The 24,438-nt window shown below is 45.9% G+C and overlaps 1 protein-coding gene across 2 annotated transcripts in view; it reads left to right on the top strand.

Annotated features, from left to right (window-relative positions):
* LOC147106460 (anoctamin-4-like) overlaps positions 1–24,438 on the top strand; it is a 230,883-nt gene that overhangs the window by 114,131 nt on the left and 92,314 nt on the right. For both annotated transcript variants that reach the window (XM_086009661.1, XM_086009662.1), the window contains exon 4: positions 3,574–3,732. In XM_086009661.1, coding sequence (XP_085865787.1) covers positions 3,574–3,732 — 159 coding nt within the window. The remainder of the gene's footprint in view (positions 1–3,573; positions 3,733–24,438) is intronic.

Below are 24,438 nucleotides of genomic sequence, written 5' to 3' on the forward strand. Positions count from 1 at the left end.
ACATTGCAGATGCCTGAACTATAATCTTCCAAAGTGTTCTCGATTTCAGGAACTGTTCCTTTAGATTGGAAAATTGTGCATGTCACTCCGCTATTTAAGAATGACGAGAGAGGGAAACCAGGGAATTATAGACCAGTTAGCCGAACATCTGTTGTCGGGGAAATTGCTAGGGTCTATAAGGATAGGGTGACTGAACACCTCAAATTTTAAGTTGATCAGGGAGAGCCAGCATGGTTTTGTGAAAGGTAGGTCATGCCTGACCAACCTGATTGAATTTTTTGAAGAGGTGAATTTTTTGAAGAGGTGACTAAAGTAGAGGACAGGGAAATGTCTATGGATGTTACTTATATGGACTTCCAGAAGGTATTTGATAAGGCCCCTTATAAGTGACTGTTATCTAAGGTAGAAGCCACGGAATTGAGGGCAAATTATTGACCTGGTTAGGAAATTGGCTGAGCGGCAGGAGACAGAGTAGGGATAATGGGCAGGTTCTCTAATTGGCAGGATGTGACTAGTGGTGTCCCACAGGGATCTGTGTTGGGGCCTCAACTATTCACAATATTTATTAACGACTTAGATGATGGCATAGAAAGTCATGTATCCAAATTTGCCGATGACACAAAGATAGGCGGCATTGTAGGCAGTGTAGATAAAGCATAAAATTACAAAGGGATATCGACGGATTAAGTGAATGGGCAAAACTGTAGCAAATGGATTTCAATGTAGGCAAATGTGAGGTCATCCACTGGACCTAAAAAGGATAGAACAGGGTACTTTCTAAATGGTGAAAGGCTAAAAACAGTGGAGGTCCAAAGAGACATTGGAGGTTCAGGTACACAGATCATTAAAATGTCATGAACAGGTACAGAAAATAATCAAAAAGGCTAATGGAATGCTGGCCTTTATATCTAGAGGACTAGAATACAAGGGGGTAGAAGTTATGCTGCAGCTGTGCAAAGCCCTGGTTAGACCACACCTGGAGCACTGGGAGCAGTTCTGGGCACCACACCTTAGGAAGGATAGATTGGTCTTGGAGGGAGTGCAGCGTAGGTTTACCAGAATGATACCCGGGACTTCAATGGTTAAGTTACGAGGAGAGATTACACAAATTAGGGTTGGATTCCCTACAATTTAGAAGGTTAAGGGGTGATCTGATCGAAGTTTTCAAGATATTAAGGGGAACAGATAGGGTAGATAGAGATAAACTATTTCTGCTGGTTGGGGAGTCTCGGACTAGGGGGCATAGTCTAAAAATTAGAGCCAGACCTTTCAGGAGTGAAATTAGGAAACACTTCGACACACAAAGGGCGGTAGAAGTTTGGAACTCTTCCGCAAATGGCAATTGATGCTGGACCAATTGTTAATTTTAAATCGGATGTTTTTGTGACTGGAAGGCTGTTTCCAGTGGGGTCCTGCAGGGCTCAGTACTAGGTCACTTGCTTTTTGTGGTATATATCAATGATTTCGACACTATAAATGGTAGGAAACTGAAGTGTAGAGGAACAGGGGGACCTTGGAGCACATGTCCACAGATAAAGTACTGTGTACAGTTCTGGTCACCACATTACAGGAAAGATGTGATTGCACTAGAGAGGGTGCAGAGGAGATTTACGAGGATGCTGCCAGGACTGGGGAATTTTAGCTATGAGGAAAGATTGGATCGGCTGGGGTTGTTTTCTTTGGAACAGAGGAGGCTGAGGGGAGATTTAATTGAGGTGTATAAAATTGAGGGGCCTAGATAGAGTGGATAGGAAGGACCTATTTCCCTTAGCAGAGAGGCCAATAACCAGGGCCATAGAGTTAAAGTAACTGGTAGAAGGATTAGAGGGGACTTGAGACATTTTTTCACCGAGGGTGGTGGGGGTCTGGAACTCACTGCCTGAAAGGGTGGTCGAGGCTGAAACCCTCATCACATTTAAAAAGTACTTGGATATGCACTTGAAGTACCGTAACCTACAGGGCTACGGACCAAGAGCTGGAAAGTGGGATTAGGGTGGATAGCTCTTTTTCGGCCAGCACGGATGCAATGGGCCAAATGGCGGCCTCCTGTGCGGTAAATTTCTGTGAATCTATGTGACTTGGAGCTAACACCGCATTCCTGTGAAGGAAAGTATTCCTCCCCGCAATAACATCCCTCGTCTTCATGAGCACAAGAAATTTAAGAAAAAATAGAAGGAAATTTGACGTGCATTCAGAGTCCTAACCGCACAGAAGGAGGCCATTCGGCCCATCGAGTCTGTGCCGGCTCTCTGTAGAGCAATCCAGTCAGTCCCATTCCCCTGCTCTATCCCTGTAGCCCTGCAAGTTTAATTCCCTCAAGTGCCTATCCAGTCTCCCCTTGAAAACATTGAGTGTCTCCGCTTCCACCACTTCCGTCGGCAGCGAGTTCCAGGTCCTCACCACTTGCTGCGTAAAAATATTTTTCCTCACATCCCCCTGTATCTCTTGCCCAAAACCTTAAATCTGTGTCCCCTAGTCCTTGTACCATCAACTAGTGGGAACAGTCTTTCCCCGTCTAGCCTATCCAAACCAGTCATAATCTTGTACACCTCAATCAAATCACCCCTCAACCTCCTTTGCTCTAATGAAAACAAATCCAGCTTCTCCAACCTGTCCTTGTAGCTAAGGTCCCCTATCCCCGGAACCATTCTGGTAAATCTCCTCTGCACCCTCTCGCGCTGTAAGTTAAGTGAACGATTTAATCTGCTGTGGTGAGGTGGAGTTTGTGTGCGCTGTTTCAGAAGCACAATGCAACCTGTCATTTGCTGCAGTATTGCAATGTGAAGTGAAGTCTGCAGTCTCGAGGTATTTGCTGCCGATATCAGGACAGACTCGCTGTGTGAAAGAAATTCTCCTCCTCACCCCCTCTGGTTATTTCACCATGAATCTGGGCCCTCTGGTTACTGACCCTCCTGCCTGTGGGAAACCTTTCGCCACATCTACTCTATCAAAACCCTTTATAGTTTTATAACATCTACATTATATCTCTAGGGTTTTAACAAATAAGTAAATAAAATCATTGAACAGGGATTTTGGAAACCAATGGAAATTATTCCTAATAAGGATGTCAAGGCCTTGGAAAGGGTGCGGAGGAGATTTACTAGAATAGCTCCAGGGATGAGGGACTTCAGTTATATGGAGAGACTGGACGAGCTGGGATTGTTCTCCTTAGAGCAGAGAAGGTTAAGAGGAGATTTGATAGAGGTGTTCAAACTCATGACGGGTTTAGACACAGCAAAATAAAGAAAAACTGTTCCCAGTCGGTAACCAGAGGGGACAGATTTAAGGTAATTGGCAAAAGAACCAGGGGGGAGATGAGGAGAATTGTTTTACGCAGCGAGTTGTTGTGACCTGGAACGCGCTGCCTGAAAGGGCAGTGGAAGCAGATTCAATAGTAACTTTCAAAAGGGAATTGGATAAATACTTGAAAAGGAGAAAATTGCAGGGCTGTGGGGAAAGAGCAGGGGGGAGTGGGACTAATTGTACCAAAGAGCCAGCACAGGCACGATGGGCCGAATGGCCTCCTTCTGTGCTGTCTGATTCTACCTGCGCACTTCTTTTGTTCCTCTGCAGGTTGCTCTGGATAGAAATAAAGGAAACGGCTTGTTCTTCAGGGACGGCAAGTGCCGGATTGATTACATTCTCGTTTACAGAAAATCTGATGCACAAGCCGAGAAACGGGAGGTGTTTGAGAGAAACCTGAGAGCTGAAGGATTAAACATTGAAAAAGAGGTAGGTTTGATTACTGTCTCCTTTTCTAAAAATCGTTTGGTTATTGGTTTGCAAAGAGCTTGCTTTAGCAAGAGTTGATTATCTGCCTCAAGTCCACCAGGAGAATCCGAGACAACCTCTCCTGACCCCTGATCTTTTGGACATACTTTTCGGACGCAGTGCTCCAGATAGAGCGGTGGAACACTGCAGTTAGGAGACGCAATCTACGGGATCTGTTTAGACCGATCCGGAGGCTTGTAAGGTACAGCATCAGTGGGTAACACCGTATTTGTGTATAAATTGTTAAAAAATGTATTTGGAAATTTCATAGAATATAGGGAGAATACGAATTGAAGTTGCAGCACCACTTACATAGGAACAGGAGTCGGCCATTCAGCCCCTCGAGCCTGTTCCATCATTCAATTAGATCATGGCTGATCTGTGACCTAACTCCATCTATTGGCCTCGGTTCCATAACTCAAGACCCTTACCCAACTATCCATCTCCATTTTGAAATTTTCAATTGACCCCCCAGTCTCAACAGTTTTAGGGGAGAAAGTTCCAGATTTCCACCATCCTTTGTGTGCAGAAGTGTTTCTTGACATCACCCCTGAACGGCCTGGCTCTAATTTTAAGGCTCTGCCCCCTTCAATACTTGCGAAGCTTTCTGAACTGCAATGTGCTCTATCTGTGCCGGCCAGGGGCTGGATGATGGGGACTGTGGCCAGATTAATGTTTTGGGGCTTTGGTGGCGAGTGGGCATAAGGAATAGGAGCAGGAGTCGGCCATTCGGCCCCTCAAGCCAGCTCTGCCAGTCAATAAGATCATGACTGATCTTCTACCTCAACTCCACTTTCCTGCACTATCCCCATATCCCTCGAGTCCCTTAATATCCAAAAATCTATCGATCTCTGTCTTGAATATACTCAATGACTGAGTCGCCACAGCCCTCTGGGGTAGAGAATTCCAAAGATTCACCACCCTCTGAGTGAAGAAATTTCTCCTCATCTCAGTCCTAAATGGCCAACCCCTTATTCTGAGACTGTGACCCCTGGTTCTAGACTCCCCAGCCAGGGGAAACATCCTCCCTGCATCTACCCTGTCAAGCCCCTTAAGAATTTTGTATGTTTCAATGAGATCACACCTCATTCTTCTAAACTCTAGAGAATATCGGCCTAGTCTACTCAATCTCTCCTCATAGGACAATCCCCCTATCCCAGGAATCAGTCTGGTGAACCTTCGTTGCACTCCCTCTATGGCAAGTATATCCTTCCTTAGGTAAGGAGACCAAAACTGTACACAATACTCCAGGTGGTCTCACCAGGGCCCTATATAATTGCAGTAAGATGTCTTTACTCTTATACTCAAATCCTCTTGTAATAAAGGCCAACATACCATTTGCTTTCCTAATTGCTTGCTGTACCTACATGTTAACTGTCAGTGATTCGTGTACAAGGACACCCAGGTCCCTCTGAGCACCAACATTTCCCAATCTCTCACCATTTAAAAAAAATACTCTGCTTTTCTATTTTTCCTACCAAAGTGGATAACTTCACATTTCTCCACATTATATTCCATTTGTCATGTTCTTGCCCACTCACTTACCTTGTCTATATCCCCTTGAAGCCTCCTTGCATCCTCCTCCCAACTTGCATTCCCACCTAGCTTTGTATCATCAGTAAACTTGGATATATTACATTTGGTCCCCTCATCCAAATCATTGATATAGATTGTGAATAGCTGAGGCCCAAGCACTGATCCTTCCGGTACCCCATTAGTTACAGCCTGCCAACCTGAAAATGACCCGTTTATTCCTACTCTGTTTTCTGTCCGTTAACCAATCCTCAATCCATGCTAGTATATTACCCCCAATCCCATGAGCCCTAATTTTGTGTAATAACCTCTTGTGTGGCACTTTATCGAATGCCTTCTGAAAATCCAAATACACCACATCTACTGGTTTCCCCCTCCTCTATTCTGCTGGTTACAACCTCAAAACTCGAACAGATTTGTCAAACACGATTTCCCTTTCAGAAATCCATGTCAGCGCATTTTCTGAAACTCCATGAAGAGAATTCTCTGAGCTGAAAAGGAAGGTACATTTTTACACTAACGATTTCAAAGGGAAATCTTACGAGGGCCAAGCTCCAGATGAGATCTGTGGCAGCCGGCACTGCGCAGTTAGCGGTCTTTGTTTTAAATGCAAACATACGTAAACGAATGACATGAGAAGATCAGCTGGTCCATCGGGTCTGTCCCATCGTATCACAGTGTAACTATTGCAAACCACAACTCCCATTTAATCCCCAAGTTCCCTCCTACCAGCCAGGCAATCTCCTGGGAGAGGCCTTAAAAAAACATAGGCCACATTAATCAAAAATAGAATCATAGAATGGTTACAACACAGGAGGAGGCCATTCGGCCCGTCGAGCCTGTGCCGGCTCTCCAAGAGCACTTCAGCTAGTCCCACTCCCCCGCCCTTTCCCCGTAGCCCTGCAAATTTTTTTCCTTCAGGTATTTATCCAATTCCCTTTTGAAAGCCACGATTGAATCTGCCTCCACCGCCCTTTCAGGCAGTGCGTTCCAGATCCTAACCACTCGCTGCGTAAAGTTTTTCCTCATGTCGCCTTTGGTTCTTCTGCCAATCACCTTAAATCTGTGTCCTCTGGTTCTCGACCCTTCCACCAATGGGAACAGTTTCTCTCTATCTACTTTGTCTCGACCCCTCATGATTTTGAACCCCTCTATCAAATCTCCTCTCAACCTTCTCTGCTCTAAGGAGAACAACCCCAGCTTCTCCAGTCTATCCACGTAACTGAAGTCCCTCATCCCTGGAACCATTCTCTTAAATCTTTTCTGCACCATCTCTAAGGCCTTCACATCCTTCCTAAAGTGCGGTGCCCAGAATTAGACACAATACTCCAGTTGAGGCCGAACCAGTGTTTTATAAAGGTTCATCATAACTTCCTTGCTTTTGTACTCTATGCCTCTATTTATGAAGCCCAGGATCCCGTATACTTTTTTAACTGCTTTCTCAACCTGTCCTGCCACCTTCAACGATTTGTGCACATACACCCCCAGGTCTCTCTGTTCATGCACCCCCTTTAGAATTGTACCCTTTAGTTTATATTGCCTCTCCTCGTTCTTCCTACCAAAATGTATCACTTCGCACTCTTCTGCGTTAAATTTCATCTGCCATGTGTCCTCCCCATTACACCAGCCTGTCATGTCCACTTGAAGTCTATCACTTTCCTCCTCACTGGTCACAATACTTCCAAGTTTTGTGTCATCTGCAAATTTTGAAATTGTGCCCTGTACACCCACATCCAAATCATTAATACATATCAAGAAAAGCAGTGGTTCTAGTACCGACCCCTGGGGAACACCACTGTATACCTTCCTCCAGTCCGAAAAACAACCATTCACCACTACTCTGTTTCCTGTCACTTAGCCAATTCCGTATCCATGCTGCCACTGTCCCTTTTATTCTATGGGATTCAACTTTGCTGACAAGCCTATTATGTGGCACTTTGTCGAACGCCTTTTGGAAGTCCATGTACACCACGTCAACCACATTACCCTCATCAACCCTCTCTGTTACCTCATCAAAAAACTTGATCAAGTTAGTTAAACACGATTGGCCTCTGGGGAAATTCCTCTTTGACCCCCGAAAGCGATCAGACAAGTTCCAGTCGGTCACCGTGACTGGGAGACACTTCACTCAATACCCCACCCACCACCTATACATATGTGGGGGTGGCCACACTCGGGAACTTGCTCAGCTCCCTTTTTGAATACCCCATTTTCCCAATATTATTTTTGTATCCTTGGTTAACTTGACATTTCTGGAATTCCTTTTCTCAAACCCTTCCACCTTTTAGGGAAGGAAGCCTGCCGACCTTACCTGGTCTGGGCCTATATGTGACTCCAAACCCACACACCAACCTGGTTGACACTTAACTGCCCTGTGAAGTAGCCCAGCGAGCCTCCCTCCAAGTCGCGCACCATCCTGACTTGGAAATATAATTGGCCGTTCCTTCATCGTTGCTGGGCCAAAATCCTGGAAATGTACTTCAAGTTATCTCGTGTCGTACATCAGAACACCAAGCTCTGCTAGTATCTGCAACTTGAGATATCTGAGAATTAATGGGAACAGGGATTGATATTCTCCATGCTTCCCGCGATCCCATGATATGACCAAAGGCCTGGACACTTCTTGGTATGTGTGGTTAACGGTGCAGAAAGCCCTGTGACTGGGAGTGAGCTTCATACATGATCTTACAGGCAGTGAGGTCTTACTGGAGTGGGACTTGAACCCACAACCTTCTGTCTCCGAGGCGAGAGTGCCACCCACTGACCCACTGAGCTAACACCAGATCAGTGAGTTTACCCTTGAATGTATTTCTGGATGGGTAAGCTAAAATGACTTTTCAGATCTGTCAGATGAGGGTAAAAATGGAAAGTTAGAAGAAATATTCATACACATGGAGGGTTATTAGAACGGGGATTTAAAAAGAAATTGTTCATTCATGGGATGTGGGCGTCACTGACAAGGCCGGCATTTATTGCCCTCAAGAAGGTGGTGGTGAGCCGCCGCCTTGAACCGCTGCTGTCCGTGTGGTGAAGGTACTCCCACCGTGCTGTTAGGGAGGGCGTTCCAGGATTTTGACCCAGCGATGATGAAGGATCGGCCAATACATTTCCAAGTCAGGATAGTGTGTGTGTGACTTGGAGGGGAACCTGGAGGTGGTGGTGTTCCCATGCGCCTGCTGCCCTTGTTCTTCTAGGTGGAAGAGGTCGCGGGTTTGGGAGATGCTGCCGAAGAAGCCTTGGCAAGTTGCTGCAGTGCATCTTGTAGATGCTTTACCACAAGGGGCTATTGAGTCATAGATAGTGACAAAATTTAAAAGGGAATTGAACACACATTTTAAAAGGATACCAGGAAAGGGCAGGGGAATGGGGTTGAAGTAGACCGCTTCAGTTAGAGAGGTAGTAGCAATGCTCATAAGCCTGTACTGTAAATTCTCATCGTTTGATTTCGTGACTCTTCTCTTCTTCGGCAGTCCCTCGGAACCGAGGATGACTTGCTTCCACACTAACAATGAGCTCGCAGGTGACTGATGAGTCCAATGCGGGATCTACAGTCTCTGTCACAGGTGGGGCAGACGGTGGTTGAAGGGGCGGGTGGGTGGGGTGCTTGGGTTGACATGCGCTCCTTCCGCTGCTGCGCTTGCCTTCCGCTTGCTCCTGGCGAAGAGACTCAAGGTGTTCGGTGCCTTCCCGGATGCTTCTCCTCCACTTTGTGCGGTCTTGGGCCAGGGATTCCCAGGTGTCGGTGGGGATGTTGCACTTTTTCAAGGAGGCTTTGAGGGTGTCCTTGAAGCGTTTCCTCTGCCCACCTGGGGATCTCTTGCCGTGTCGGAGCTCTGACTAGAGCGCTTGTTTTGGGAGTCTCGTATCGGGCATGCGGATGATGTAACCCGTCCATCGGAGCTGATCGAGCGTGGTCAAAGCTTTGATGCTGGGGATGTTGGCCTGAGCGAGAACACTGACATTGGTGCGCCTATCCTGCCAATGGATTTGCAGGATCTTGCGGAGGCAGCATTGGTGGTACCTCTCCAGTGCTTTGAGGTGCCTGTTGTACATGGTCCATGTCTCTGAGGCATACAGCAGGGCGGGTATCACTGATGCTCTGTAGACCATGAGCTTAGTGCCAGGTTTGAGGCCCTGGCCTTCAAACACTCGATTCCTCAGGCGACCGAAGGCGGTGTTGGACTGCCCTTGTTGACAGTAGGCTCCCGAGGTATGGAAAGTGGTCCACATTGTCCAAGGCCTTGTCGTGGATTTTGATAATCGGGGGCAGTACTGTGTGGCGGGGGCAGATTGGTAGAGGACCTTTGTGTTATGGATGTATAGTGTTAGGCCCATGCTCTCGTATGCTTTGGTGAAGGTGTTGATGATGGTTTAGAGTTCGACATCCAAGTGTGCGGAGATGCAAGCGTCATCTGCATACTGTAATTTGACGACCTTGGATCTGGACTGGCGGCGACAGAGGTTGAACAGTTTCCTGTTTTGTAGATTAGCTCCACTCCAGCGGGGAGCTTACTGGGGGTGAGATGGAGCATTGCAGCAAGGAAGATCGAGAAGAGCGTTGGTGCAATGACACAGCCTTGCTTGACCCCAGTCCGTACGTGAATTGGGTCTGTGGTGGAACCGTTGGTCAGGATCACAGCTTGCATGTTGTCGTGAAGCAGGCGAAGGATGGTGACAAACTTTTGAGGGCAGCCGAATTTGAGGAGAACACTCAATAATCCCTCACAGTTGACAGTGTCGCAGGCCTTAGTGAGGTCAAAGAAGGCCATGTACAGTGGTTGGTGCTGTTCCCTACATTTCTCTTGTAGTTGACGTGTGGTGAAGATCATGTCCATTGTGCCCCTTAGTGGGTGGAATCCGCATTGCGACTCTGGGAGGAGCTCTTCAGCCACTGGGAGAAGCTGAACTAACTTTTGTGACTAACTTTTACAAGAATGCACAATACAATGATGTAATGTTTCATTGTTTAAACGAGCTTTGTTATTGGTGCGTGATGCTGTGTCACAGAAACTGGGGTTTGTCATTGCCTGGCATCCTTCCAGATTTACACCAATTCCCTCCTCTCCCAGTACTCCGACAATCCTTCTGAGAACCATTATCTCTCCACACAGATGGGAAAGCTAATATGTCACACCACAGACCGGTAATCAAAAATAAATGCTGCAGAAATGATGTTGCAGAGAAATGAGTCCAGAATATTTTCCCATTTAATTGTGTGGTTTTCTAAAGACACCACTGAAAGCGAATGGAATTTTGTAATCATTTTAAACATATTCTCATCCACGTCTACACATCCCGTCCACACCAATGTTCCTTCTAATTTTTGTTTGGGTGCGCAGTACCTTTTAATGGACAGCGCGGCCCAGTTCAAAATTTCACGAATGCGTGAAAGGTCCCGTTGAAAAGCTGGTGATGGGCCAGTGTGGGACCTCCAGGTAGCTGTGCCAGAGATCCCATAACTAAAACTGCACAGGGTGCTGGAAAAGTGGTCCTCAATCCTTTACATAATGCCAGTGTCACTTCCTGATCTTTCCCCCCAGATCAAGGGATATGGGGAGAAAGCAGGGACAGGGTACTGAGTTTGGATGATCAGCCATGGTCTCATTAAATGGCAGAACAGGCTCGAGGGGCTGAATGGCCTACTCCTGCTCCTATCTTCTATGTTTCTAAGACTTAATAGGGGGCCAAATTGGATTAAGCCCAAAGCAGGCACTAAGTCGGCAAACCAAGCCAGCCTGTGTCGACCTGAGGCATGTGCAGCATTGAACCTCACAGCATGAAGCCAGTCAGCTGCAGGCACCAATCTGAATCCCTGATGCTGCCTGCTGATCTGAGCCTGACCAATTCTGGCCAGCTCCCCCATCGATCCTGGGGAGGGGGTTTGGGAGGCGAGGGGGTGGGGTGAGGGTGAGCCCAGGCCGGCAGTGAGCCGCAGTATTTGGGTGGAGCCAGGAGGAGCATGCTGTACCTTCTGGCTCAAGGGAAATTTCATTTTAAAAAAGTTTTGTGACTATTTCTTGAGCGAGCTCCTGCGGCCCTTTAAAGGCTGCTGGTTAGACCGCTCAAGACCTGGTCCAGGACAGAGTGCACAATGCACCCGAAGTTTGCATCGGAGTCCTACAACCAGCGTCTGGACCCCGCGTTGTATCTGCCAGTTTCCTAACCAACACCTGGACACCTAAAAGTTGCTGGCTTCTGATATGGCGACCATCGCACTTACACCGCAGGAGGTCACGAGAGGTCATGATCCAAAATTTGTCCCTTTATTGTTCATTACAGGCTTTTTAAAAAAAAAGGCCAAATGAAGCTGAATTTCTCCTCCCATAATGTTTGTATCAGGATCCACACTTCAGTCCATTGTTGTATCCTCACATTGTACAAATGTTTTCGACGATTGGATAGGTAGCGCAGCCCAAACCTGCTCCAACATTGTCCTTTCTACCTGCAATGAGGGCATCTACATGTCCAGTAAATCTCAGGAAATTAATGACCTTGCAGTCACCAGTATGGAATATCGATAGCCATTCCCCTCCCAAGGCTCCAAGTCTCTTGACAGCCGTGGCTCAGTGGGTAGCACTTTCGCCTCTGAGTCAGTAGGTTGTGGACTCAAGTCCCACTCCAGAAGCTTGAGCACAAAATCCAGGCTGACGCTCTCGGTGCAGTACTGAGGGAGCGCTGCACTGTCGGAGGGGCAGTACTGAGGGAGCACTGCGCTATCGGAGGAGCAGTACTGAGGGAGCGCTGCACTGTCGGAGGAGCAGTACTGAGGAAGCGCTGCAGTGTCGGAGGTGCCGTCTTTCGGATGAGACATTAAACTGAGACCCCGTCTGCGCTCTCAGGTGAATGTAAAAGATCCCACTGCAATGTTTCGAAGAGGAGCAGGGGAGTTATCCCCAGTGTCCTGGGGCCAATATTTATCCCTCATTCAACATCACTAAAAACACATTATCTGGCCGTTATCACATTGCTGTTTGTGGGAGCTTGCTGTGTGCAAATTGGCTGCCGCGTTTCCTTCATTACAACAGTGACCACACTTCAGAAAGTACTTCATTGGCTGTAAGGCACTTTGGGACGTCCTGAGGCCATGAATGGCGCTGAGAAATGGAAATACTTTTTTTTCAGTAAATATTTGAATTATATTCCTTTTCCTTCATGAGACCAGCATTCCCACGTGATTTAGAACCTTCATTAGGCATTCTGCTTACAGAGCCCTAATTGAGGTCATTGAATATATATATATAGACGGTTTCGTTCGAATGCTCAGGACTAGGAACAGGATTAGGTGTCAATCACCTTAAGCTAATAATTTCAAGTCACATTTTAAACCTTGTGCGTCTACAGAATCCAATTATCCGATATGAACGCAAGCAATTAACTCGGCACTCAGTCTAGAGTGAAGGGAATACTCCATCTACCTAAATCTCCCAAGGTGACAGATTCCCCTCCCACTGATTTTACCCTAGAATTCTTTTTCCAACACGTTTTATCTGAAAGGTTTTTCTTGGGGACCTTTTTATGCTTTAGATGATAAAGGAGGAATTGAGACCAAAAGTAATTTTCAGATGAAGCTGAAGTTAGAGGGCAGAGGGACAACTGACTGGGGGAGCAGACTTCATCCTGCCCCCATGTTCAAGTCCTACGTGCTGTCCTTATTTTTATATTTTCAAAATAAATTCCTATGCCCACAGTGGCAACCGCCTATGTAAACATGTCACACTGTAATTACACCCCCCGCCAGTGGTGGCACTGCAGCATCTTCAATGAGTTTACATGGAGTTTCCATTAGAAATGTGGACAGTGGACTTTAGATAGGAAGTGCTAGCGGACATAATTTTAATTTTACTAGATGTCGACATTTGCAGACGATACAAAACTTTGCAGCGCAGTCAACAGTGAGCAGGATAGTAGCCGACTTCAGGAGGACATCGACAGACTGGGGAAATGAGCAGACACATGGCAGATGCAGTTTAATGTGGATAAGTGTGAAGGGGACTAAATAATATAGACCACGACAAGCTGTTTCACCTTGTCCAGAGGACACGGTCTGCGCTTGAAGCGGGAAAATTGAAAACTAATCTGTGGAAACAATATTTCAGTGAGCGAGTGGTCAATCAATGGAACAGGCTCCCTAGCGAGACGGTGGAAGCAGTTAGTGCTGATTCATTCAAATGCAAATGAGAGCAATTTCTTTCAGGAAAATACCATTTTGGGGTCCAGTACAGGAGTAATAGGAGACATGCCGTGTGGGGAGTGCAGCGAGCTCTGGAGGAACAGGTGACTCTGGACCTCTGGTTCCTAAAGCTCTCCACCACTGGGGGTTTTCCTCGCCTCATGTCTGGGTCTGTTGTAGACTCATTGATAGAGATTGATCGCTGTGATTAGTCGACAACTCCATTATAGTTTGTTTGTGCGGCTACCAGGTGAACTGGATGGACCCTCGGTCTGTCTTCACCCAGCAGTTCCTGTGTTAACCCCACCTCCCTCTCCCCACAAATGCTGCCTGACCTGCTCACCATCTTGTGCAGCTGATGAACACGTGAGTGAGGATGTTTGTGCAGGAAGGTGGTGCTGAGCCTGGTCAAGCTTGCAGCTATGAGGCAGGATCTTTGTCGTCAAATCGTTCTTCAATTTCTCAAGGGCCTGAGGTAGTAGAAAATCCTACTGTCTCTATATAAAAATAAATATACGAGAGAAAATCATATTTAAAAGCATTGAGCAATTTAAACATTATAAACATGCTGGAAATTCTCAAGATTATTTTACCTGCTCATAGATCAGACTTTGTGAAGAGTGGATGAGGTTTATCTAACGGTTCTATCTTACTAGTTAACTTTGGTTTTCACCAGCAAACCCATATTTAGTAGAATTATTTCTTCTTGTACCAGAATCTGTCCTACCTTGGGTTGGATTTTCACTGATGTCCATTTACCACAACCGCGAATGAAATTAATTATTTAGATTCTGGATTCCCAGCAGTTGCTTTGAATCAGATTGTTTTACCTTTACCAGATATTGTTTTACCTTTACCAGATATTGATCTTTCACTTAGATAATGATCCTCGTCCCAGGGATTGACTGATTGCTAAAGTCCCATCATAAATATGATCGCTATCATTGTTTGGTTTCCATTTTCACTTTATTGGAATTTTTGGACACTTAAATCTCTTGTTTCAAATGAAACATGCAGAGTATAAAAATTGAGGTGTATAAAATTATGAGGGGCCGGGGTAGAGTGGATAGGAAGGACCTATTTCCCTTAGCAGAGGGGTCAATAACCAGGGGGCAGAGATTTAAAGTAATTGGTAGAAGGATTAGAGGAGAGTTGAGAACTTTTTTCACCCAGAGGGTGGTGGGGGTCTGGAACTCGCTGCCTGAAAGGGTGGTAGAGGCAGAAACCCTCATCACATTTAAAAAGTACTTGGATAGGCACTTGAAGTGCCGTAACCTACAGGACTACAGGCCAAGTGCTGGAAAGTGGGATTAGGCTGGAGAGCTCGTACGGCCGGCACGGATATAATGGGCCAAATGGCCTCCTTCTGTGCTGTAAATTTCTATGATAGTATCGAACATTTGGAATCTCATACACTGCTATTAAACTAGATTCAATTTTAATTTTTGTAACTCAACCCATACAATTGCTTAATGAATGTGTATATCTGGCCTAATGAAAGGATAAGCACATTAATATAGGGCACAATTTTTCTTGTTCTATTTTCATTTTTTTTTTAAAGGAATCGGTTGTGATCATTGGGCGGACAAATTTCATTGATGACCTTACTGGGAGGGTAGATGGCAGTAGAAAGTTGTGTGATGTTGGGGGAAGTGCCATTGGATGGTTCAATCCTTCTGACGTGGATCTGAGCAGTTGTACTGCTTTGCTAGATTATTTGTTATTAATAGATCTGTTCCAACTCTTACCAGAACAGTTTGCATAAGTGCATCTGATCCTATATGATCTGCAAGCTGTACTTTTTATGCAATGCACCCTCCGATTATACGATGCTCCAACTGTTACCCTTACTTGCATTAGTCTTGTGTGATAATGTACACTCTAATGGTGGATATTAAACTCTGACATGTAGACATGCAATAATATTTTTATTTACAATTAAATATGGAGCACAAAACATTTAGCAAAATACTAACAATGAGCATTAATCCAATGAGAAATGTCTGCAATGGGTTAATTACCCTTCATAATTGGATGAGTGACTTCAGTTACATGGATAGACTGGAGAAGCTGGGGTTGTTCTCCTTGGAGCAGAGAAGGTTAAGAGGAGATTTAATAGAGGTGTTCAAAATTATATGAAGTTTTGAGGACACAGATTTAAGGTGATTGGCAGAAGAAGCAGAGGGGAGATGAGGAAAAAACTTATGATCTGGAACGCGCTGCCTTAAAGGGCGGTGGAAGCAGATTCAATAGTAAATTTCAAAAGAGAATTAGATAAATACTTGAAAAGGAAACATTTGCAGGGCTCTGGGGAAAGAGCGGAGGGAATGGGACTAATTGGAGAGCTCTTTCAAAGAGCTGGCATGATGGGCCGAATGGCCACCTCCTGTGCTGTATTTTTCAATGTAACAATTGAAGAACTGAACTAATCTTTTATTTTTTGAAAGTTAGTCTTATTGGCAAATTAATTTCAGCAATTTTTTTTATTTTTGTTCTTTGGTAATGAAATGAAATGTGTCTCTGGCTCGAGTTAAACGCAAGAATGTGTCTGTAAATAGTGATGTCACAATTAACATAATCCATACAGGTGGAGCTCCACCTGACCCGCACCAGTTCGTCAGTCGAGAAGTACTAGAAATCACTCAGTGGCCCAGAAATTTGGGTCGGGGGCTTCCCGCGGGTGCAAGCCCCCGACCTGCACTTACCTAGCGCGCCGGCCGTTGAGCTCTGGGCCCCCCGTGGAATTCCGATCCGGGGCCTGGTCCAGCTGCCGGCGCGCAGTGCTTGCGTATCCCAGGGGCGCAGTTAGATTGCGGAGCCAATCTGAGCAGGGAATGCTTCGTTCATAAGTCTGACAGGAAGAGCTGTCAAAACTTATAAATACTATAAGCCCCAAAACATCACTAAATCTTCAAAAAAAATTTTTTTTTAATCACATTTTTTAAATAAACTATAAATTACATGAAATAACTATTTTAAACAATAATTTAAATATTTGAAAAATAATTTTATTTTCTAACGGGGCTAAAAAATAAACTTACCTTGCTTTAAAATATTTAAAAATAATAAACCTGTGGGGAAAAAAAATGTTTTAATTTTAATTAATTCACCACTCACCTGGTAAAAAGCAGGCCTTATGCCTGCTTTTTACATTTCTAACTTCTGCAGGCTTACCCTCGCGGGAAAACCTGTTTTAAAAAAAAAAAAAAACCCTAAGTTCGATGCGCACGCGCAGCCTCTCCCGCACACGCGTTCGACCTCTGAACCCCTTCGTTCAGAGGAACGGAAGTGCCGGTTTCCCGCGCATGCGCAGTGCATACAGGAAACCGGCACTTCCATCGGGCTTACGGGTGAGTACCCTATGCGTACTTGCCCGTGGAGACCCGAAGTTCTGGGCCAATAAAACAACTTCCAAACACACTCCGTGGATTAACTAACTGCTTGTTCACCTCCAAGGAAGCCTTGATTTACACTGGTGCAGAGATTAACACGATAAATCAGGATATCACTCTTTGCCAAGTATTAAAGAATCCATTTTCATTCAAAAAGCAATGTTAAAACTCTCGAATTAAAGAGCCGTAATCAGCCTATCCATCAAACGGCCAACAAAAAGTGTGTGGAGAAAGGTCTCGCCTTTTGCTTGTTAAAGTCTTGCTAAAAGCCATCAACGCTGAACGATTGCAGCATCCTGTAGTTGCAACAACAACTTGCATTTATACAGCATCTTTTAATGTAGTAAAATGTCCCAAGGTGCTTCACGGGAGCGATTATCAAACAACATTGGACACCGAGCCACATAAGGAGATATTCGGACAGGTGACCAAAAACTTGGCCAAAGAGGTAGGTTTTAAGGAGGAAAGAGGTAGAGAGGCGGAGCTGAATTGGGAGAGTGTAATTACAGGTGAGATCTGGAGTTGGTGCTTTCACCAGGAGGAAGACCGCACCAGAGGAGTGAACAGTATAGAGGAGTCCTATTCTGGCTGAGATCATGGGTGGAGCTGCCATTGGTGGGTGTATTGCAGTGGAGGAATAAGAGGAGGAGCATGTGGCCTGGCAGCACAGAGGGAGGTGCAGGATTCATGGTAGGTGGGTGCCACAGCAAAGTTATCCTGAACTCCGCTATAGCAGGAGACGATATGTGAGTCGACTCGGGCTTACCATGATTGGTATGTGCCAACTGTAAAGTCTGTGGGTTGTATAGCGAAGTAATACACAGACTACAAGAGTAACTTAAACAGGACTTTACTATTCGAAGGTCAGGGTGAATCTGCCCAATAAATTCTGCCACAGCACTTATATACCGGTGTGGCCACCGTCGGTATTACAGTATACAGCAGCCAGGATAAAGTAGTGCCACACCTAAAATAGTTCTCTTAAAGGTGGACGGTTACATACAATAGTTCTCTTAAAGGTAGAACAGTTACATACACTACAATCCTCCCTTTTTAGCTTACAACATACTTATTCCCCATTAACATAACATCATAACATATCCAACTTCATGTTACAACCGTTCAGAGGTAGTCTCTGCGGAAACAGTTCACAGATTCAGTCTCTGCGGGAAACAGTTCACAGATTCAGTCTCTGATCTTGACTCGGTCCGGACCACGCCTCCGTGGTGTAGTCGGGTCACCTTGCTAGAGGGACTCCTCCCATAGTCCTTCCCTAGACTTAACAGCTTTACTTCCATCACTTCTGAACCAGCATTGCTGACTTTTTAAAACAAACAAAAAACAGTTGGATTGCCTTGGGAAATTTTCCTACTTTCCAACTGATTTGGCTCCGTTCGGGGGACCACGTGTGTGATCGGGTAGAGGTAATAATGGTTCAGATGGTTATCACCTTCTGCTTCGTCTTTTCCTTTTTTGCTTCTTGGAGACTCTCGGGGCTCCATTGTCCGCTCCCAGCTGTAACGCCACCATCTCCCTATGTTCCTTAGACTTTAAGTGATTCATCCTGATTTCGGCACTTTGGGAGTTCTCGGCACAAGCTGGGCAGACCAGGTCCTCGTAATATTCAGTGTCACTCAACAGATCATGGTAATATTCGGTGTCGTCCTGAGCTAGGCCCGCGAGAGGGTCTTCTATTTCCTCCTTACCCAGCTGGACGTTAGCCGACTTTTGTTCCAAATCCCGACATCTGTCCTGAAGAGACTTCATCATGCGTTCAGATTCATCCCGCTTTTTCTGGGCTTCCTGCAAGTCTTTTACTAATGACCTCATTTGTGATTTCAATACTTCAACTTCATCCGGAGATTGATTGATCGGACTATTCAATCCCTCTACTGAAGTAGCTGTTTCAGTATTCTGTTGTTCTACATTGCCGTGCGTCAGCGTACTTTTGGCATCCAAGGGCTGTTCTGCTGCAGACTTCTCAGTCTGGGTTGCCACCTCAGCTCTTCCAATGACTTTTGAGAGCTCCCTTCCCTTTGAAGATTGAGGCTCGTATTTAAGTTTTTCCCATTTTAGAGTTTTATCCCTCAGCATATGAATGAGTTGGCTGACTGTTAACTCTTCTGCCATCATCCCTTTTCCATTAACTACAGGGCTGTTTATAATCTTGCCCTGGAGGAGTTGGCTGACTGTTAACTCTTCTGTCCTCATCCCTTTTCCATTAGCTGCAGGGCTGTTTAGAACCTTGTCCTGGGGCTCCTTTGCTGCTGCTGCTTCTACTTCGCCATCATCCGCAGCCCCCATCATTCGAATTTCCACAAATGAATCGTCCGGTGATGCTGCACCCAACTTCAGTAGGAGCTCGGAAGTCATGTCGACCAACTCAGCTTTTTCTGCCTGCAACCTGCTAACCAGCGCCTTCAGTTGCGGCACATCTTGTTCCACCGGATTGGAGCACGCCCCTTCAGAAGCCGAATCAGCTTTGATTCGTTTGGTCTCCTCGTGCAGACGGTTTGTGTGCTCCTGCTCCCTTTTCTTCCCCAGCTGCTTCTGTTGTCTTTCCCGATTCTCCCATTCGGTATCATAGAACTTTTTCATTGCTTTCATCTCTTGCTCGAGACGGCAATTCAATTGTTCTAATTGCTGTCGTAATCTGAAATAAGTTTGCGTTCGAGCTCGATGTTCCTCAGTAATATATATGTCTGTAACTTGAACAGACTCAGAATTCTCTGTCAAGCTATGTTGTTGTTCAGAGGAATTCTGTTCTGAAACTTTGTTCTCCTCTGGAGCATAAGCCTTTAGGCCCACATTCGTTCTACCAACCTTAGTCAGCAAGTTCATTTTAGCCTTGTCTTTCATGCTTGGGCTGGTCTTATCGTCATCCGTTTCAGAGTCTGAGCTGATTGTCTGCCCCGAGTCCTCACTCGTTATTGCTTTGAGGTAGTGCCATTCCATGTCTATTTTCTTGATCCACTCCCGTCCTAGAAGTGGTGGTCCTCCCTCAGGTAGTACGTATAAGTCCATTCCGGGGTGTTCTTTGCCCCTGTCTCTCACCTTGACTCTTATCTTTCCCATGGGGTATACTTTATGCCCCGTGTATGTCGGCAATACGAACTTGGTACCTCTCAAGGGTATATGTGAGAATAGCCGGTTGTAATCCCTTCGATTTATGACTGATAGGGCTGATCCAGTGTCCAATTCCATTCTCACTTGGACTCCGGCTATTTTTAGCATGACCCAGATAGTTTGTAGGTCAGCTTCCTTACTCACATTATGAATTCTCAGACTACCCAGTTCCTGGCCGCTTGGGTCTGAATCCGAATTCTGTTCATCTGAACTCTTCTCAACCACCTTGTGTACTTTGTTGTACTTTTCCTGTGATGGCTTTTTTTTTTGGTTGTTGGTCTTCTTCCCTGACCGGCATACTTTGGCTATGTGACCCAGTTTGCCACATTTCCTACAGTCCTGGTTTTTAAACCAGCATTGGTTCTGGTCGTGTGTTGTCTTCCCACAACGATAACATTTCGTTGCACCCGAAGTAATTTGATCCACACTGAGGACCGCTGCCTTCAGCTGCATTTCCGCAGTTCCTTTCGCTGTGGCTTCGTGTGATGCTGCAATAAGGACAGTCCTATCCAGTGTAAGGTCGTTCTCTTCGAGCAGTCGCTTTTTGCGTTCCTTCCTTCGACAGCCCGCACACGAACTTGTCTCGCAATGCCTCTGTCAGATTTCCTCCAAACTGGCAGTATTTCGCTAGCCTACGCAGTTCGACCAAGTATTCCGCGTTGCTTTCCTCTTTCCGTTGCGTTCTCGCATAAAATTTGAATCGTTCCGCCAACATCAGCGGTGTGGGGTTCAAGTGATCCTTCAGAACAGCAACAATATTATCGAAGGTTTGATCCGCCGGTTTAACTGGTGCTAGAAGATGCTTCAATAGCCCGTATGTCTTCGCCCCCATCGAGTTTAGCAAGGTTATAGCTTTATCATCATCCTCTATTTTATTGGCCTCCCAATATATCTCAATGCGTTCTACATACGTGGCCCAATCTTCTACCTCGGAATCGAAATCGTTGATGTTACCACGCTTAGGCATCTTCACCTCCCTGATAAACAACAACGAAATATTTCTTTAACTTTTTTTTTTCCAGATGGCGGTTTCCCGCGCTTATCATCTTTCCCCGCCCACTTTAAAAATGGCGGTTCCCGCTTCTGTCGTCTTCCCCGCCTACTGGCGGCTTCCCGCGTTTCTTCCCCTGGCAGGAGGGGTAAGCTTCCCTCGGGCGACGGCCACTGGCTTTCGGGTTTGCAGCCTGCGCGTCGGCTTCAGCGCGTTCCCTTCTCTCGGCAGGGCAGCCGGTGCTGGGTACAACCCGTTGGCGGCGAACAGTTTCAGCCGCTGGGCTGGATCTCGCTCAGCCTTCCTCGCTTGGGCTCTGTCTCTCCCGCTCGCTTGGGCTCCCAATCGCGCCTCCAGCCCTCTCGCAGTCCGGTGCTTCCCTCCCCGGCTGCGGCTACGTTCTCCGCGGTTTATTTATTTTATATCGTCCCGCGACTTGCGATCCGGTCGCAGCGCTTCGTGGCCTCAATCACTGGCCTTTTTCACCCCAATCGCGCCTCCCAGCTTCTCGCAGTCCGGTGCTTTCCTCCCCGGCTGCGGCTGAGTTCTCCGTGGCTTATTTATTTTTATATCTTCCCGCGCCTTACGATCCCGGTCGCAGCGCCTCGTGGTCGCGGTAGTTCTCCGGCCTTTTTCGCCGTCGCGGTCTAGCCGTCTCACGACGCTCCCCAGCCCGCTTGTACCGCAGCTTCTGCTCCACGCTGCCCCAGTCTCAGCGCCTCTGGGCCCGACTTCTGTCCGGCTCCTTTCCCCCTCGACCGTGGTCGAGTGCACCGCCCTTATCCTCCGTTTATTTGTTTCTATTTTCCCTTTACTCACAGTCACCGTGGCCGACTTGCTTCTCGTGTTGATCGGCTCACTCACCACCGTGGCAGAAGGGACAATCCGTGCCTGTTGCTGATGGAAGACTTCGTGTTTGAAATCTTCCTCCTTTCTTGGTCTGCAGACTCGAGTTTTCTCTCAGCAAAACGACGAGGGCGGGTGCCTCTTTTTTCGACGCTCGTTTACTTCTTCAGAAGTATTGTTGCCGCAGGGTAAGATCGAACTCGTCGCCACTGTAAAGTCTGTGGGTTGTATAGCGAAGTAATACACAGACTACAAGAGTAACTTAAACAGGACTTTACTATTCAAAGGTCAGGGCGAATCTGCCCAACAAATTCTGCCACAGCACTTATATACCGGTGTGGTCACCATCGGTATTACAGTATACAGCAGCCAGGATAAAGTAGTGCCACACCTAAAATAGTTCTCTTAAAGGTGGACGGTTACATACAATAGTTCTCTTAAAGGTAGAACAGTTACATACACTACACCAACCCTCCCAGATCTCTGCGCGCCTCCAATTCTGGCCTCGTGCACATCTCTGATTTTAATCGCACCACCATTGGCGGCCGTGCCTTCAGCCGCCTGGGCCCTGAGCTTTGGAATTCCCTCCCTAAACCCCTCCGATCTCTACCTCTCTCCTTTTTAAGCCGCTCCTTAAAACCTGCCTCTTTGACCAAACTTTTGGTCACCTGTCCTAATATCTCCTTGTGTGGCTCGGTGTCAAATTTTGTCTGATAATCGCTCCCGTGAAGCACCTTGGGATGTTTTACTACGTTAAAGGCGCTATATAAATATATAAGTCATTGTCATTTGGCTGTTTCTATCAATGATTACACATTTCACAGGAGGATTCTGAACTTTTGACATTTCTACTGGTTATAAGGCTCATTAGTTATGGTGTTAAAGTGTTATTAACATAATTATCTAATCTTTTTCCTTTGCTAATGAAATCTCATTACTCCGAAGTCACGTTTCACAGTCGCACATTTCCATTATTTCATTCACAGTTTCATTATATTGAAAAATAGGCAGCTCTCCTGTGTTTTTTGCATAAGATGTATGTTGGGGCCGCATTATAATGTCTTGGTATTAGTAAAGACGTTGATGTGTGAATTTCCAGCTGTAGGTCCTGAAATAGAAAGTAATAAACCCGACCCATTGTAATCTTGTGATTTAGAAAGAACTTGCAACGTCCCCGATCTTGCAATGTCCCCAAGCGCTTCACCCCCAATGTGATACTTTGAAAGTATCATCACTGTTGTAATGTAGGGAAACTGAAATAGAATTTCAGTCTCTTCCATTACATGTTAGTTTTTTAGCCACAGACTCAACTAATCAGTGTGCACAGGGTAGAATTACAGGCAATATGGTGTCTCAATAACCAAATACTGTTCTCTGCTTCCGTTGCAGAATAAACTGTTTGTCATTCGCCTTTCAATTGATTTTTAGTTAGAAGAATGAGAGGTGATCTCATTGAAACAGAGAAGATTCTGAAGGGGATTGACAGGGTAGATGCTGAGAGGTGGTTTTCCCCTGGCTCGAGAGTCTAGAACTAGGGGGCATCGTCTCCGGATAAGGGGTCGGCCATTTAAGACTGATGAGGAATTTCTTCACTCAGAGGTGTAGTGTCCGAGTATGAATAATACACGGACTGCAGGAGAACAATAATAACAGGTATTTACTGAACAGAGGGTAACTTAAGACTGAAGTACAGAAGCCTGCTATGGCTTTATATACAGGTGTGGTCACTGCCGGTACTACAGTATAGAATCAGTTCTTCTCTTAAAGGTACATACACAACAATTCCTCCCCTTTTTAGATAAATAGTACATAACATTCATTTAACAACTAAATAATAACTAATTACAATTACAATTTTCGCTGTACTATATACATCAACTGAAATAATCATTTATAAGTTCAGTCTTTGAGGAGGCTTCCTGATCCTGACTGGATAGCGTCTTTCTCGAGTATCCTGTTCTGGCGGCGGAGTTGATTCTGGCTCATTGTCATTGGTTGGTTCGTCAGCTTCCAATACCACTGCTTCTGAGGTAGACGCAATCTGTCCTTCGGGTTTATTATCAGGTGCACCTGCTCGTGGTATGGGTTTGGCTTGTTCCTGTGACTCTAGAATCTGGTCAGCATGGTGTCTCACGATGCTCTCTCCAATGTCCACTGTGTACATTAGTGGTCCCTGCTGTGTGCATATCATTCCTGGCTGCCATTTTTCTGTTCGGTAGTCGCGGGCCAAAACTGGTTGCCCTATCTTGAAGCTCCTGGTTGGCTTCTCATTTATGTGCTGGAATTGCTTATCCTCAACATCTCATCTTATGTTTGGTTTGAGCAAATCCAGGTGACACCTTAGCCTTCGGTTGAAGAACATTATGGCTGGAGCTTGGTTGGTGACTGCATATGTCGCATTCCGGTAAGCAAACAAGAAATTATCCACCTTGTGTTGTAGTGGTATGTCGTCGTTATACATCGCCTTTATTGCCTTTTAAAGGTCTGCACAAACCTCTCGGCCAATCCATTTGTGGCTGGATGATATGGGGCAGATGTGTAATGTTTCACCCCATTATTCCTCAGAAACCTCCGGAAATCCTCGGACACAAACTGTGGCCCATTGTCGG

The sequence above is a fragment of the Somniosus microcephalus genome, chromosome 16 (genome assembly GCF_052327205.1).
Source record: "Somniosus microcephalus isolate GS21.2 chromosome 16, FLI_Smic_1.0, whole genome shotgun sequence".
NCBI classification, from domain to species: Eukaryota; Metazoa; Chordata; class Chondrichthyes; order Squaliformes; family Somniosidae; genus Somniosus; species Somniosus microcephalus.